This window comes from Falco peregrinus, chromosome 9, assembly GCF_023634155.1.
Source record: "Falco peregrinus isolate bFalPer1 chromosome 9, bFalPer1.pri, whole genome shotgun sequence".
Classification (NCBI taxonomy): Eukaryota; Metazoa; Chordata; class Aves; order Falconiformes; family Falconidae; genus Falco; species Falco peregrinus.
In genome coordinates this window covers 36,174,659-36,188,925 of record NC_073729.1, presented here as the reverse complement: position 1 = coordinate 36,188,925, position 14,267 = coordinate 36,174,659, and the positions used below count along the sequence as shown (strand labels likewise).

General features: G+C 55.9%; 1 protein-coding gene across 3 annotated transcripts in view; it reads right to left on the bottom strand.

Moving 5' to 3' along the window:
• Positions 1 to 941: 941 nt before the first annotated feature.
• The window catches only part of ACSS2 (acyl-CoA synthetase short chain family member 2), a 33,221-nt gene continuing 19,895 nt past the window's right edge, over positions 942 to 14,267 (bottom strand). For 2 of the 3 annotated variants that reach the window (XM_055813521.1, XM_055813523.1), the window contains 14 exons: positions 14,057 to 14,132; positions 12,594 to 12,708; positions 10,970 to 11,008; positions 8,977 to 9,114; positions 8,561 to 8,731; positions 7,553 to 7,686; positions 6,855 to 6,987; positions 6,359 to 6,415; positions 5,972 to 6,052; positions 5,412 to 5,520; positions 5,201 to 5,269; positions 3,830 to 4,006; positions 2,964 to 3,038; positions 942 to 2,759 (listed from right to left, as the gene is read on the bottom strand). In XM_055813521.1, coding sequence (XP_055669496.1) covers positions 2,632 to 2,759; positions 2,964 to 3,038; positions 3,830 to 4,006; positions 5,201 to 5,269; positions 5,412 to 5,520; positions 5,972 to 6,052; positions 6,359 to 6,415; positions 6,855 to 6,987; positions 7,553 to 7,686; positions 8,561 to 8,731; positions 8,977 to 9,114; positions 10,970 to 11,008; positions 12,594 to 12,708; positions 14,057 to 14,132 — 1,502 coding nt within the window. In that variant the 3' untranslated portion in view covers positions 942 to 2,631. The remainder of the gene's footprint in view (positions 2,760 to 2,963; positions 3,039 to 3,829; positions 4,007 to 5,200; positions 5,270 to 5,411; positions 5,521 to 5,971; positions 6,053 to 6,358; positions 6,416 to 6,854; positions 6,988 to 7,552; positions 7,687 to 8,560; positions 8,732 to 8,976; positions 9,115 to 10,969; positions 11,009 to 12,593; positions 12,709 to 14,056; positions 14,133 to 14,267) is intronic. The other variant, XM_055813522.1, reaches the window with a different exon arrangement.

Sequence of the window (14,267 nt, the reverse complement as noted above, 5' to 3'; positions counted from 1 at the left end):
TGACAATCTACGGTTCTGGGGGGTTGTTTTGATGGGGGATTGGTTACCCCCAGCCAGAGATTAAAACGTACGTGCAATCTGAATGTTGTTCTTGAGCCAGTTTTGTCTGAGAGAGGATGCGAAGGGGAGAGGTTTGCCTCCTCCCTGGCCAGGCGAGGCTTCTGGGCAGGTGTTCACCGGCGTGTGGCCCTTTCGTGTACCTTTGCACCAGGGACGGCTGAAGACAACCCCCCAGTTTCTGCTCCGGTTGCTGTAAGGCTGCACAGCGCTGTGTTGGGGGCATGTCCTGGCACTCTGCAGTGCTGGCCCAGTGCAACCAGTGGGTGGAGGGGTGCTGGGTGAGCTGGGCTCCAGGAAGCTCAGCCTGGGCAGTTTGCTTGGAGCAGCAAGAGCCCAAGGTCAGATGCAGCCACGAGATGCTGTAGCAGGGTCCCTGCGCTGCTGGAGGCAGCTGCTGGTGAGGCCTGAGCAGAAGGTGACACTGGGGACCACAGCGTGGAGGCAGAGGCTGGCAGCCCTTGCTGTACCTGGATGAGGACCAGGCCAGGTGTGGAGGTGAGTCAGCTCCCAGCACCCCCAGGCTCCCCTGGCTGCTGTGCTGGGTGCCTGTCTGCCCGGCGCTGGCCCTGCAGGGGTGGCTGATCACAGACGGGTGTACGGCCGTGCACGGCCCTGAGCCTTAGTGGAACAACGCTGGCTGGAGACCAGGGAGAAGCTGAGGTACAGGCTCCCGCCCTGGAGCCAGAGCTTCTTGCCCCCATGCAGCGCAGCAGCACAGCCCCACAGCGCCCATAAATCCCAGCCCACAAAAAGGCATCACGCTGGCAGTAACCTGCCCCTGCTCAAAAGCCCACCCTGGTTAGCAAGGTCTGAGCACCCCCCTTTCCCCCAGACTCAACAGCAGACAAGCACCTACAACCCATGCACACTCTCTAAACCTGTTTCCATTTTGTTTCCTTGAATTTTATTTCATTTTGCATAAAACTCTAGCTGTTTCCAGCCAAAATTACATAGCAGACAGAGTAACAGAGGAGGAGAAGTGATGTAGGAATCCTTGTCAACAAGGTGGCACAATCCAGTGGTACAGAGCTGGGGCGGGGCACGGGACACGGGCACGCACCGAGCTGATGGATCACAGCCAAGTGCTGTGCCAGTGAGAGCAGCAGGTAAGGAGTGAGACTTGGGACTTGGACAACAGCCCACCAGAGCACCCGCCCCCCCTGCCCTGAGCCCCCCGCCTCAGGGGTGCTCACCTCATCCTTCCCTGGCCAGGCAAAAGTCAGCTCAGGTTGCAGGTAAAGCCCGTATGCTGGCACTCGCCAAAACAGCTGTTGCAGCAAGTTGTAAAGCCCAGTTCTCCTTTGGTTTAAGTGCAAAATCACACAGTTCACATGCATGTTTTTATAGACATTACAAAGGAGGTATCTCCCAGCTCAATCCAAGGCTGGAGTTAAGCGTAATTCATTTGAAGAAGAATGGCTCTGGCAGTACCCTTGTCATGTTCAGGCTCTGGGGTTAGAGGTTTTGGGTGGTTTTCCTATCATCACAAATCCATGTCAGATTTAAGCAGAAGCTAACTTTAAACATCTTCCACCATTTTTTCCCTAATGGGAAAAACATCATCTAGGACTAACACAGCCCTGCCTGCCTTGGTTTCTTTGCTGTAGCGATGGTCATGGTGTGCTGTAACCCAGTGCCCGTTTGCCCTGCAATGGGAAAGGGGCTGCTGCGTGGCTTTCCTTCCCCTCCCTCCTTTGGTATCAACAGCACCCACTCCTACCCCAGGGCACGAAAGGAGCACACAGCGGTGGAGCCCAGCTGCGAGCAGGTGGAAGCAGCGCTCTCTGGGGCACATCAGACCAAGCCTTTTCCTCCCAGACCACACGTGGCTCCCTGTGGTGTCCATGGCCCCTGAAGGACCCTGGGCTGAGGAAAAACCACACCAGCCAGCACCATGCAGTCAGGAAGCAGCAGACCTTGGTACCAAGTTGCTCTGAAAAAGCCTGTTTGAAGCACAGAGCTCCCTTGAGCCTTGCCCCGCTCCCTTTCAGGCTAGGGGACCTCTGCCAGCAACAGGCTTGGATGGTGGATGCAGGACTGAAACTGCTGCACCGTTATGATGCGAGTGTCCTAAGTTCTCACGCAGCTTGCAGCGCTCCAAGTAGAATAGGAAGCTTAGCTGGTGCGTGGCCAGCGGCAGATGTACCTCCCTCGCCTGCCTGCATTGGGTAACTCCAGCACCACTTCCCCTCCAGCCTCCCCCGCCGAGTTCCTTCCCACTGTGCGCAAGGTACCAGGGCTCCTCAATTACATAAGTTAATTAACCACACCCCCCCGCCAAAAAAAAAAAATAATTAAAAATCAAGAATGAGGTGCTGAAAACGGAGGAGCGCGAGCTGAACCTCAGATATACCATACCCATCTGGAACATGATGAACACACTCCTCCGAGGCAGGGACGCGCTAGCGAGACATGGCTCTCCGAGCCAGCCTTTCCCTCATTCCCAGCGTTCGTACATTCAATTCAAAAAGTGAAGTTTCCTTCCCAGGGCAGACAGCGGACGTTCGAGGGACGTGCTCATCGGGACACTGCTGCTGCTACAGTTCTGCTCAGCAGGGACAAGTCATGCTGCTACTGCGTAGTGTCACATCTGCTGTTGAAAAGATGTTTTATGATGCCCGGGTTTGCCAAGGTGGAGATGTCCCCCAGATCTTTGTCATTTTTGGCGATCTTCCTTAATATCCGTCTGGTAATCTTTCCTGTAACAACCACCATGAAAGAAAAGCGGGAGTCAGGATCTCCAGCATCTGTAGGAGTGGGGAGTGCCCAGACCTACAGCACCCTGCTTGCCCTGAGGTTGCTCCCCCCCGAATTTGAGTGGCCCTGGACAAGCGGTTTAGGGCTGACTTCCTCCCACTGGCAGGAGCTACTCAGTCCTCCCAGCGCTGTCACTGGGCCCTTACCTGAGCGGGTTTTGGGCAGGCTAGGTGCATACTGGATGTAATCAGGTGTTGCAATCGGTCCAATTTTTTCTCTGACTAAAGAAAAAAAGAAGTATTTTCATTGTAGGTACTAGGAGACAGAACACACCCCCTTTTCAGGCAGGATGACCAAGTGAAGACGTGCAGAGCCCAGCTCCTGGGGAACGTGGTAGGGCAGCGCTTGGGGGTGCTGCACCCCAGCCTCGGGGCTGTGGGAGCGGGCAGCAAGGCCTGCAATGACAACAGGGCTAATAAGCACGTCTTCCCAAAGGCAAGGGCACTCGTTTTTTCATTCTCTCCATCTCCAGGAGACCTCTAAAATGGCTACACCAACCACTACTACCATTTTGGTAGAGCAAGGACTGATTTGCTGTTGGGTTCCTACAGAGAAGGAACTGCCAAGGGTCTGTTTCACATATTAAATGCGGCAGGCTGCTGTGGCAGTTAAAGAGCTCCCTCGAGACCAGAGCACAAACACCCACAGCACTGACCCCCAGAGCAACCAAATGATCCTCACAGTGAGTCAGAACTGCCAGGGAGAGCTGTGGCAGCCGTGCCCACGCTGCTGCCAATGGAAGCCTGCCAGGTACCGCAGTCCTTCACACAGCTTGCCAGCTCCCAGGAGGTAGAGCTGGCATCACATGAGCAGCCAAAGGCCAGGAGAACTAATTTTAGCCTTCACCAGCCGTGCTCTCTAATCAGAGGGGGCACCTTGTTGCAGTTGTCCACACCGCATTGCCCAGACTACGGGCACCCTCGTTCAAGTACCCAAGTCCTTAACCCCTCCATCACCTGCCCAGCACTGCCCTTCCCTGCTGCGTAACCTCCCCAACGCCGTCTGCTGCTACCTTGTTTTTTTAGCTCATCTGTCAGGTTCTTGGTGAACTCGTGGCCATCTCTCAGGGTCACAAAGCAGTAGAGGCACTCGCCTTTCAGGGGGTGCGGGTGGCTGACCACCGCAGCCTCCGAGATGGCAGTGTGCTCAAGCAAGGCTGACTCCACCTCTGCAGTGCTCAGCAAGTGGCCTGGAAGCAAGGAGAGGCAGTGTGTTACAGACCCCAGCACCAGGCTGGGGTCCTGCAGCTGGGAGGAAGAAGCCTGCGGGTGTAAAAGGCCCTAAACTATAGGTCTAAGAGCATCAACTTCATTTGCTTGAGAAAAGACAACAGCTGGAGAGAGAAACTCCAACAGGGCAGGGGCCAGGCTGCCCCGAAGGCTGCCAGGTATTGCTTACCTGCAGGGCGAGGCCATCTCCCCCGGCTGTTCTCCCTCCCACTTTTACCTGCTTTCCTGTAACAGATGATGGACTGTGCACAGCCTGGGCTGAGGAGGGGGTGGGTTTGGTGAGAGGAGACCTGCCCACATGGCCAGCTGGACGGTCAGAGGAGGAAGACGCTGCACCTGCAGAGCCCAGGACCCAGCCTCGCCAGGCACTGCTCCAGCTCATCACTGGGGAGATGGAACTCCGCTCCCCATCGCGGGGCAGGGGCACAACTCCCTCCTGTACCTGCACTCTGACATTCCGCCCTGGGACTGCTGTCGCAGAAAACCACAGGAAGGCGGTCAACTCCCAGAACGATCAAGCACTGCTGGTCAGATGAAAGGATCTGGTTTGATCCAGGGACAAGTAACCGCTGCCTGTGAGGTGCTGTGGTAAGTACCTGCAGGCTACCACAGCCTCGAGGAAGGGAGCGAGGGAGCTATTACGTGCGGTATATATGTAAAGTGATGGGCTGAGCAGCAGCTGGATCTCAAAGACTCAGTCAAGAGAGGCAGGAGAATCTCCTCCTCTGTAGCTCTGAGCTTCGTTAGCCCTACACAGAGCTGCAGGTTGGATTACGGACCACGCGGTCCTGCCCAGCCTCTGTGATTCCCTGTGGCCCTAAATCCTTCAGCACGGAGGCAACATGGCTGGTTAAGGACCTCCTCCAGGAGGTCAGAGAAGGTTCCTTCCCTTCAGTGTGCTGTCTCCAGAGAAAGTGATGTCACAAAGTCACAGACTCATCTGTCTCTGAAATAAACCTGACCCAGCAATTAAATCCACGTTGAGGACAGGTTGCTGGGCAGAGTCACAGATGCAGAACCATCCCCCATACAGCAAGGTAGCTTTTTAATTAGTGTCAGAAACGGATGCAGAAGTGTCCCCCATAAAGCAAGATGTCTCTTAACTAGTGTCAGAAAGCGTATCGGTCCCCACTGAAGACAAAACTCGTTCTTACCAGAAACATTCAACATGTCATCAATTCGCCCTGTGATCCAGTAATAGCCATCTTTATCTCTCCTGCAGCCTAAAAATAGCCAGAAATGACAGCGTGAGGAAGCAGTGCCAGCACTCAGAGCAACTGATAAGGGATTCTGAGGCCAGGACGTGGCAAAATTTAAATTGCCATCCCCAGGCCCCTGCAGCCACACACCTCTGGACAACCTTACCATCGCCTGTCACATAGTACCCAGGGAACTTCTTGAAGTACGTGGTTTCAAATTGCTGGTGGTTTCCGTACAGTGTGCGCATCATTCCTGGCCAGGGCTGCTTAAATACCTGACGGTGAAAAACGCAGACCTGAGTCAGTGAGAGCAAACCCAATAACCTGGGCTTTGCACCATGGCGACAGACGCATGCAGCCTCCGCAGGCGGTGACGGAGACGCTGGAGGCAGAGCCAGGAGTGATGACACTCAAACACTTGCTGCCCAGTGCTGATCTTCTGGGGAAGTCTCGCCAGGCTTGGCACGGGGGAAGGAGCTTGGCTGAGGAGTTGTTCCCATCCTCCCGCCTTGCCCATGCGTGCAAGTGCATTTAACCATCAGCTGAATGGTTTGTTTACGGCATAAAGCCCCCAGCAAGTTACAGCAGTGGAGGGAGTTCCTAGCACCCACGGGGGTCCCTTGGGTGGACCCAGAGTAAGCAGAGATGTGCACATGCTCCCAGGAAGGTCCTGGAGCTCACGGGGAATGGACAAGGGGAGGAGAGGGAAGATCAGCCCTTCTTTACCAGGTAGCCTTCTGCTTCTCCTTCCAGCTCTTCCCCCGACTCGTTCAAGATAGCAGGGACCACACCGAAGAAGGGGAACGTCTGCCATGGGGAGCAGAGAGCAAGGAGACAGGGAGGTGAGCCCACACATTAAAACCCCCGAACCAGGAGTGGGATGCAGAGCAAGGGCAGCTTTGGAGAGGCTGTGGCACATGGGCCTGTGAGCACAGCTGCACCAGGCCAGGCCTGGGATTTTGGGTGGTGGCCGCCCCCCAGACACACCACCATCCCACTATCACCCTGGCAGGCTGGTAAGCACCAGGCCATGGCACAGACAGTGCCAGCGGCTGCTGCAGTGCCTTGCTCCCCGGGGAGCCCTCCCTGCCCCAGGAGAGCAGAAGTACTCACAGCAGAGCCCGGCTTCAAAGGGGTGGCGGCAGGGAGGGGTGTCAGCATGTGGCCACCCTGCAAAGAGAGACAAACACGAGTCAGTGTGGGCCACGCCAGCCCACGCCACAGACGTCTGCACTGGCTCTGGTCACATACAGGCTGCTCGGGGCAGCTGCAGAGACAGGGCCCCAGGAAGGATACGGCAGGGGACAGGGAGCCTGGGTTTGGGCACAAAGCTTTGGGGATGCTGAGGGACAGAAAGGGGAGGGGAGCAGGGTCCAGAGCAGACCTTGGCAGGGACCCTTTGGAGAGGAAGGTCCCCCCTTGGAGCCTGCTTGAGGTCCAGGAAAGAAAGAGAAGGGGAAGCAACACTTGCAGGCCACACCGGACTCTCCTGGGCAAGCAAAAGAACTAGTCCACATAACAACAAAGAAACACTAGGGCACACCTGCAACGACACCCTGTGGGGAGCACAAGGGAAAGAGGTCCCAGGGCCACCCAGGTGAGGACTCACTGTCTCCGTCTGCCAGAACGTGTCCACAATGGGGCACCTCTCTTCTCCCACCACGCGGTAGTACCACAGCCAAGCTTCAGGGTTGATGGGCTCACCGACGCTCCCCAGCACCTTCAGAGACTTCCTGCTGTGCCTGTGGAGAGGAGGGGGCTGGCAGGGGCTCAGCAGGCCCTGGAGAGCAGCAGCGGTGAGCCTGCTGCACAGCAGAGCCTACAGGAACTCCTGTGCTACCCAAAGTGTACTTGGGGCTTCCAGGCATGGTTCAGACCCTTCTGGGCCCTCTTCCATGGGGGAAGAACGAAGACCTCTGTGATTTTGGTGTCTCCTGCCCCACACTCCCACTTGGCTCTGCTCCTTCCCCTCCTTGGGCCAAGCAGCAGCACACGGCTGAGCACTCTGCCCAGCACACCTCTGGGAGCTTTGGTCCGGAGCAGGGAGGACCTGCCACCTCTGAGCTTAGCTGCAGCTTATGATGGAAGAGGACCACCAGCTCAGAAGTGCCACCATGAAGTTAGCGCTGGGAGCGCAGAGACACAGCCTGCATATTGCTGTGTAGAAGGCACAAGATCCTGGTCTGTTCAGAAAATACGCTGGGGAAGCTGCTGCTCAGAGGGGAAGCTGGGGCCCCTGTCCCCCACTGGGAGCCTCTGGCTGTGCCAGAGCCAGGGATCCCCACGCCACTGGGGGCTGCCACTCACTTTTTGACAGGCTCCTCCCCGTGCTTCATCAGCAGCCGGACGGCTGTGGGGGCTGTGTAGAATTTAGTCACCTTGTACTTGTCAACGATGCTCCACATTCGCCCGATGTCCGGGTAGGTGGGGACACCTTCAAACTGAGCAGGAGACAGGGCAGTGAGACAGCCGCTCCTTACTGCTACTGACCTGCAGCACCTTCCCGTGCAGGAGGAGCCGGCAGCAACAGGGAGCAGCAGACGGACCCTAGCGTGTCCTCGTACAAATGCCAGGGCACCAGACAGTGAAACCAGCCCAGCCCAGGGACCCCTTTTAGTGTTTTTTTGGGACAGATCTGGAATCACCCCATCCCAGGCATTCTAGCAGATGTCCCCTGAAACACCCTAGCAGCACCGGCATTTGGGCGGCTACCACAGCGACAGTCCCACCAGCACAACTGACCCTGCCCACACAGCAAAAGGCAAGAGGTCCAAACACAGCGACAGAACCACAACCCGAAGCACCAAGAACCCCCAGAAGGACTCCCCCAACGTGACACCGATTTTCCTGCTTGCAATTCCCCAGGGAGTCTTGGGCACAGGCCTCTGGCTCCCTGATCTGTATGTAAGTTACAGCTGTACACTGTCAAGAGAAATACAGACGCAGGAGTTAAATCCAGCTTGTCAAACTGGCATCAGCAGTGAAAACATCACTCCCTGCTCCTGATCCGGCTTCCGCATTACCCTGCAGCAGCCCTGGCTCCCCTGGTGCACAAGGCTTGTACTTCTAAGGGAAAGAAACAGGGGAGCACTTGAAAAACTAAACACCCAAAAGTCACATATCAAGTAGCTCCCCCATCTGCCACCGAGCAGACACCCATGCCCTCCCTGGGGACCGTCACCCTTTCTCACAGAGCGCGGCACACTGCACGCAAGCGAGAAGCACATTCGTCACACAGCAATGCAGGGATGCAGCTCAGCACCGTGTCCTCCACGTTCTTGGGGTAAAAGCACCCAGCCGCCACCCAGCACTTACCAACACACTAGTTGCCCCGTTTGCCAAGGGTCCGTAAGTGAGGTAGGAATGGCCCGTTATCCACCCGATGTCAGCTGTGCACCAGTAGACATCCTCCGGTTGGTAATCAAACACATATTTAAATGAGGTGGCAGCAAAAAGCATGTATCCACCCACTGTATGCAGCACACCCTAGGAGGAGAAGGCAAGCAACTGTCAGCGCAAGCGCCCACCCAGGCCCTCACCCTCCCGGGCCAAGCTGAGCATCACCAGCCCACTGAGCTCAAACAGCAGCAGTGACCAGCACAGCCCCTTTCCCAAGGGCTCTGTGGATCCTCCTCTTAGTGGGGCCTCCCAGCAGGACCCTCAGCAGCGCCCACAGTGAGGCATTACTGCGGTTCAGCCCGGCCCCGTGGGCGGTGGGCTAGGAAGCATACCTTGGGTTTCCCAGTTGAGCCACTCGTGTAGAGGATGAAGAGTTCGTCCTCCGCGTCGCACCACTCAGGCTCACACTCCGTGCTGGCACCACTCATCAGCTCGTGCCACCACACGTCCGTGGCTGGGTTCCAGGGAGTCTGGGAAAAACAGATTAGAAACAGGCTTGCCCAAAATAAGAGAAGTGGGGGGGACGAGGGGTGCAGCCCTAACCTCACCCCCCTCACAGACCATCGAGGCAGATGTTCACAGCACAGCTTCTGCCCCAGAGCTGCCTGCTGCAAACCATGCACCACAGCTGCAGCCCCCACTCTAGAAGCTCCTTTTCTCAGCCCACAGCCACGAGGAAAACCTTTAAACACCGTCTGGCTGCAAGACCTGAAGCAGGTTGCCCAGACCACCGGTATCGCAAATAACTCAGCAGTAGCAGCCAGGAGAGGGTCCACGGCAGCAGCTGCTCCGTGCTCTCCCAGCAAACAGGCTTCTCCTGCCCACAGGGCTGCCCCGGAACAGCCAAGCAGCGAGCCTCCCCCAGCACAGCCGCACACCCACCTGTCCCGCACGCCTTGCGGGGACCCCTACAGCAGCATGGCCCGAGACAAACAGGAACATGTTTGCTGGGCTCACACTGCTCGGCCTGCAGACACCCCCCACCCCAAAAAAAAGAAACCAAAACAAATCTGTTAACCTGATTTTAAGGAAATTACCCTGCTGCTCCGACGTGGAAGCACCCAGCACTGGCCACCCGAAGGAGCTACTCGAGGATGCCAGAGCTGTAACAGAGCCACCAGTGCTTGTGGCTGGTGGGCAGAAGTCACCCCAAGAGTTGTGCTGTGCCAGCTGGCACAGATCACTGCAAGACCTAACTCCACCTGAGCTCACCTTTCCTCAAAGGAGCTTGGGGTGGCCACGTGGGCAACACTCCCCAGCCTCAGCACGGATGTGCACATCTGTGAGGGCCAGCACGCTGACCCAGAGCCTTGCAGCTCCCAGCCTGGGCACTTCTCCTCGCAGAGCTAGAGCCCATTGCACAGGCACAGCCTGCACAGAGTCCCCACAGCCCCCTCAGCTGGGCTGCACGGAGGCACAGAGAGCAGAGCAGCCACGAGGTCACACGGTGACTCTCTGCAGCCTAAAGATGTTCAGGTGCCATTTGGAGGCACCGGGACCCCACGGCCCAGCACACAGCTCCTGCACACGTGGTGCAGGGGACACTACCTGCTGGACAGCCTGGTGTAACCGAGCCCACCTGGAAAGCCCTCACAGATCCCCAGGGCTCCTGGCTTTACCTGGGGAAGCAGTTTCCACAGGTCTGTCCCACCAGCAAGCCCCCAGCAAAGCACCAGCTCAAACAAGCCCAAGGTAGGCTCACACCAGCCCATCCAACAGTGGCTTTCTTGCATCCCTCCTTCAAGGATCCCTCCACCTTAGCCCCCAACTTCCACTGTCCATGGAGGAGGTCAGCCCCACGGCATGGCACACAGCCCCTGAGGCCAGGCCTCTGCCTGCCTGCTCGTGGGGTCCTCAGGCCCCAGCTCCTTGGATGGGGCAGGCAGAGTCCACATTGTAGCTCCAGAGCTCCAGGTCTGCTGCCCATGGCACATCACTGCAGCTGGGAAGCTGCGGGTGATCCCTGCCAGCGTCACCGCAAAGGGAAGTGCATTGCGACAGCTGCTTTTAAAAAAGGCAGAGATGAACCGTTATCCGAACGCTGACAGCGCATCCTGGGGTTCTGCATTTCCCGTCAGCACGCTGACGTGCGCTCAGGGGCTTCTATGGATGCAGATTTGTTTCTGGCAGCACAGTTGGTGGCACTGCATTCGCCCCGAAACCATGGGCAGCTCTGGCCAAGCGGCGAGTGGTAACTACCACTAACATGCAACTGCTGGTAACCTGGTTAGGAAGGCACGTGTGGCCGTGCAGAGTCAGAGCGGTTAGGAAGGGGGAGCGGAAGGGAGATGCCACGAGGAGGAAGGCAGCGCTGTGTGTAAATACCTTGGGATGGAGTCTCTGTGAGCTCTCAGTCTTTTTTTCCTGTTAAAAATCCACAAAGAGGGTGTGAAAGTTGAGAAGCAGAGGATCCACACTGGGCTTTGCAGGCAGGGAGCTGGAAGCCCACAGGCCTGGATGCTGGGAAACCATCCTGGCAGGCTGGAGGGCACTTGGATCCCGGGCCAGGCCAGGAGATGCCCTCTGCCTGTTTCTAGCACCTTCCCTGGGTACCCACCACCTGTGCAGCGGGTCGCAGAGGCCACCCCTGCACGCAGCCAGCTGGGTACAGAAGCGCAGAGCTGGCGCACAGCCCACGGACCGTCTGAGAGTGTCACACAAGCCGACAGCATGGTAAGTGTGCTCACCGGGGAAAGCAATCTTTAACAAAGCGTCTGAACAAGTACAGCAGCAAAACCCACAGGGTAAGGGACACCCTCCAGCCTCCTCCCGGGACAGTCTGCATAGTAACATCACCTCACCCACAGCACCCAGTGCAGGGACAGGCTTCTTTGCGACCACCCAGCCAGGGAAACCTTGTGCAGGAAGGCCAGTCTGCTCCGGTATTCCCAGCCCCTTGCAGCTACCCTGCCCTCGCAAGAGAGGGGGCAGAGGAGGCCAGTGTAACACAGCCAGACTGGCAAACATCGAGCAACACCCCAATAAAATTAACACAGCTGAACAAGGAAAAGTAGCTCAAAGATACAGAATCTGCTGGGACTTCTTGTTCCAGGGATGCACACAGACCGTCCTTCTGAAAACAGAGCCCAAAGCTCACATGTGCTCCCCAAATACAACCCATTTCTGAGCAAGCAGCAGCCTGGGGATAACCCAATGCAAATAATCACCAAACACACAGGGACCGAAGACACCATGGTAAGACACGGAGCCGTTTGGTAGTTCAAAGCGACCTGCCTTTTAAGCAGATGAAGACAGCGGGTAGCAGCCGGGTGCAGCAAGACTGCACACCAGCCTCGGGAGCTCAGCAGGCAGCCACGGCTCCACGACACCTTCCCCTCCTTCCACCCCCACCTCGCCACATGCCTCTGGCCCACATCCTTTCATCTGGTTTCAGTTGCAAGGGAAAACCCCAGCCCCAGCAGCTGACGCAGTTACTCTGCCAGCTACACAGAGGCTGCACTATTCTCAGCATATGATTGTTGTCATGTCGGGGGGCTGCGTTGAACCCACACCATGAGCACAAATCGCCTGTTTTTCCTCTTGCTTCCACTGTCACAGCTATGGTGCAGGACGGCATCGGTCTTTGCAAAAAGCAGAGAGAGTTACAGGATTAGGAAGGGAAAGCCTTCACTGTACAGAGGAAAACAGGCATCTTGTCCTTGTCCTAGTGGCTTTGGAAGATGTACCCGCTGTGCTCGCAGGGGTCCTGCGGGCTGGCAGCTAGTGATGGTGTTAAAGGAAGCAGCAGGGAGAGGATCTTGGTAAAGGAAAAGGAACCATTTTTCAGACCACTCGCAATGCAACAACAGCAAGAAGGGGAGAAAACAGGAACAGGAGTCAAGAGAACAGGAGCATCCAGGGAAGCACTGCAGTGGTTTTGCACCGATCGATTTGCTGGGTAGAGGCCCACAGCCATAAAATCCCCCCTCTCACCCCCACAGGAGCATACCTGTACATCCTGGCACAGCCTTTTGAGAGGGGGAGATTTGCTGCATGTCCCGTCCACTGCTACCTCTTCCCTCCCCAAGTGCTTCACCACGATGCACTTTTTCAAAGGGGAGCCCCTGTAAAAGGCAGGAGCTGTCAGAACAGGCTGCTCGGGCACGGGCTGAGCCCGCCCTTCACAGGCAGCACTGCAGGCAGAGCAGGGGCCCTGAGCTGCCCTTGTTGAGCTACAGCGTACGGTGCCACACAACCTCCAGGCACACCATGAATTGTCAAGGTGCACAGGAACAGAGCTTGGAGAGCAGGAAAGGTCTGTGCACAGCTTCCTGGGGATTTATCAGGTAGGATTCTTATGGAGGAAAGGGGGATTGGGCAGTGACTGGGCAGATTCCTTACAAATCCCAAACTTGCCCACTTGTACCCATGAACAAGACCTTGCACAGCACCCAGGAGATATTAGGTGGCTGCTCCCATCCTTAGGTGTGACCAACTGTCTGATTCAGAAGGAGGAAAAGCTTCCAAAGCCAGACTATACGTCAAGGAAAAGAGTGGGCATTTGTCCCCTCATGGGGGCTAACACAGCCTACCCATAATGCAAACACAATGATCTCACCTCCCGTCAGCCCTGTCAGGGTACCAACACACTGTCTCCAACAGCTCATTCCCAACTTCCAAGATCACTTCTGTCCTCCCAGGTACCTATTTTTACAGCCCTATACACTTACGTTTTCAAGTTTTAGAGTTTGACATGCTTTTATAAAGTTTGAATTTCTAACACGCACACTACCTGCCCTAAATTTTCATGTTTGATCAAATTTATAAGACCACATTCAGTCTCACACAAGCTACACAGACTCTGTCTGTAAGCTTGGCAAAGCCATTTCACCATGATTATTTCCCCTTCCATTTTTTAAAAAATAAAGCAGCTTCACCATATATTCGTGCACAGTGAGGCCCTGATCCAGTGCACTTGTTGGTGCATGTCAACTGGAGTGCCCACTCCCGTTTACACAGCCATTTCCCAAACTTGAATAATTTCTGATTTATTTCATTATTGTCGAACTAGTGGCTTTGGAACAAGACTAAAGCCTCATCTTGATGTGCCCCACAGCACTGTGTCCAAGTGTTCATAACTGGTATAGTGGTGCGTTATTCCCTCCCACTCCAGGAGCTGTTGCAGAACTGGGAGATCTGCCATGGGCCACTATGATGGTGGATCAATCTCTCTCCAGCAAATCCTCCCCCATCCAATATGTGGGCCTTCAGGTCAGAACAAACAAGAGGAAAGTTAAAAGAAAATGTTTTTAAGATGAGGGAGTCAAAGCACATATTCCTTCTGAGAGGCTCAGGAACGCGGTGCAGCTCGTGTCTGCTGCAGAGCCTGCCCACCTATGAAGATTCCATACCCAGGTGTGCGGGAGCAGATTCCGGTAGCGATGCCTTCCTTACAAAGGAATCCAGACTTACTTGTCTTTACATTTCTGAAGGGCTTCATCTGCAATCTGCTTCAAGTTGACCAGCTTGTCCCCTCGATAAAAGGCATCTGCAAAATGGTAAGGAAAACATTAGAGGGGCTTCACGGCCAGGGCAGCCTGGGACAGCTGGAAGCAACAAGCAGTTGTTTCAGGAGGGCAGAGCAGAGCTCACATACTGCAAATGAGGGAAAGCAGTCAGGCAG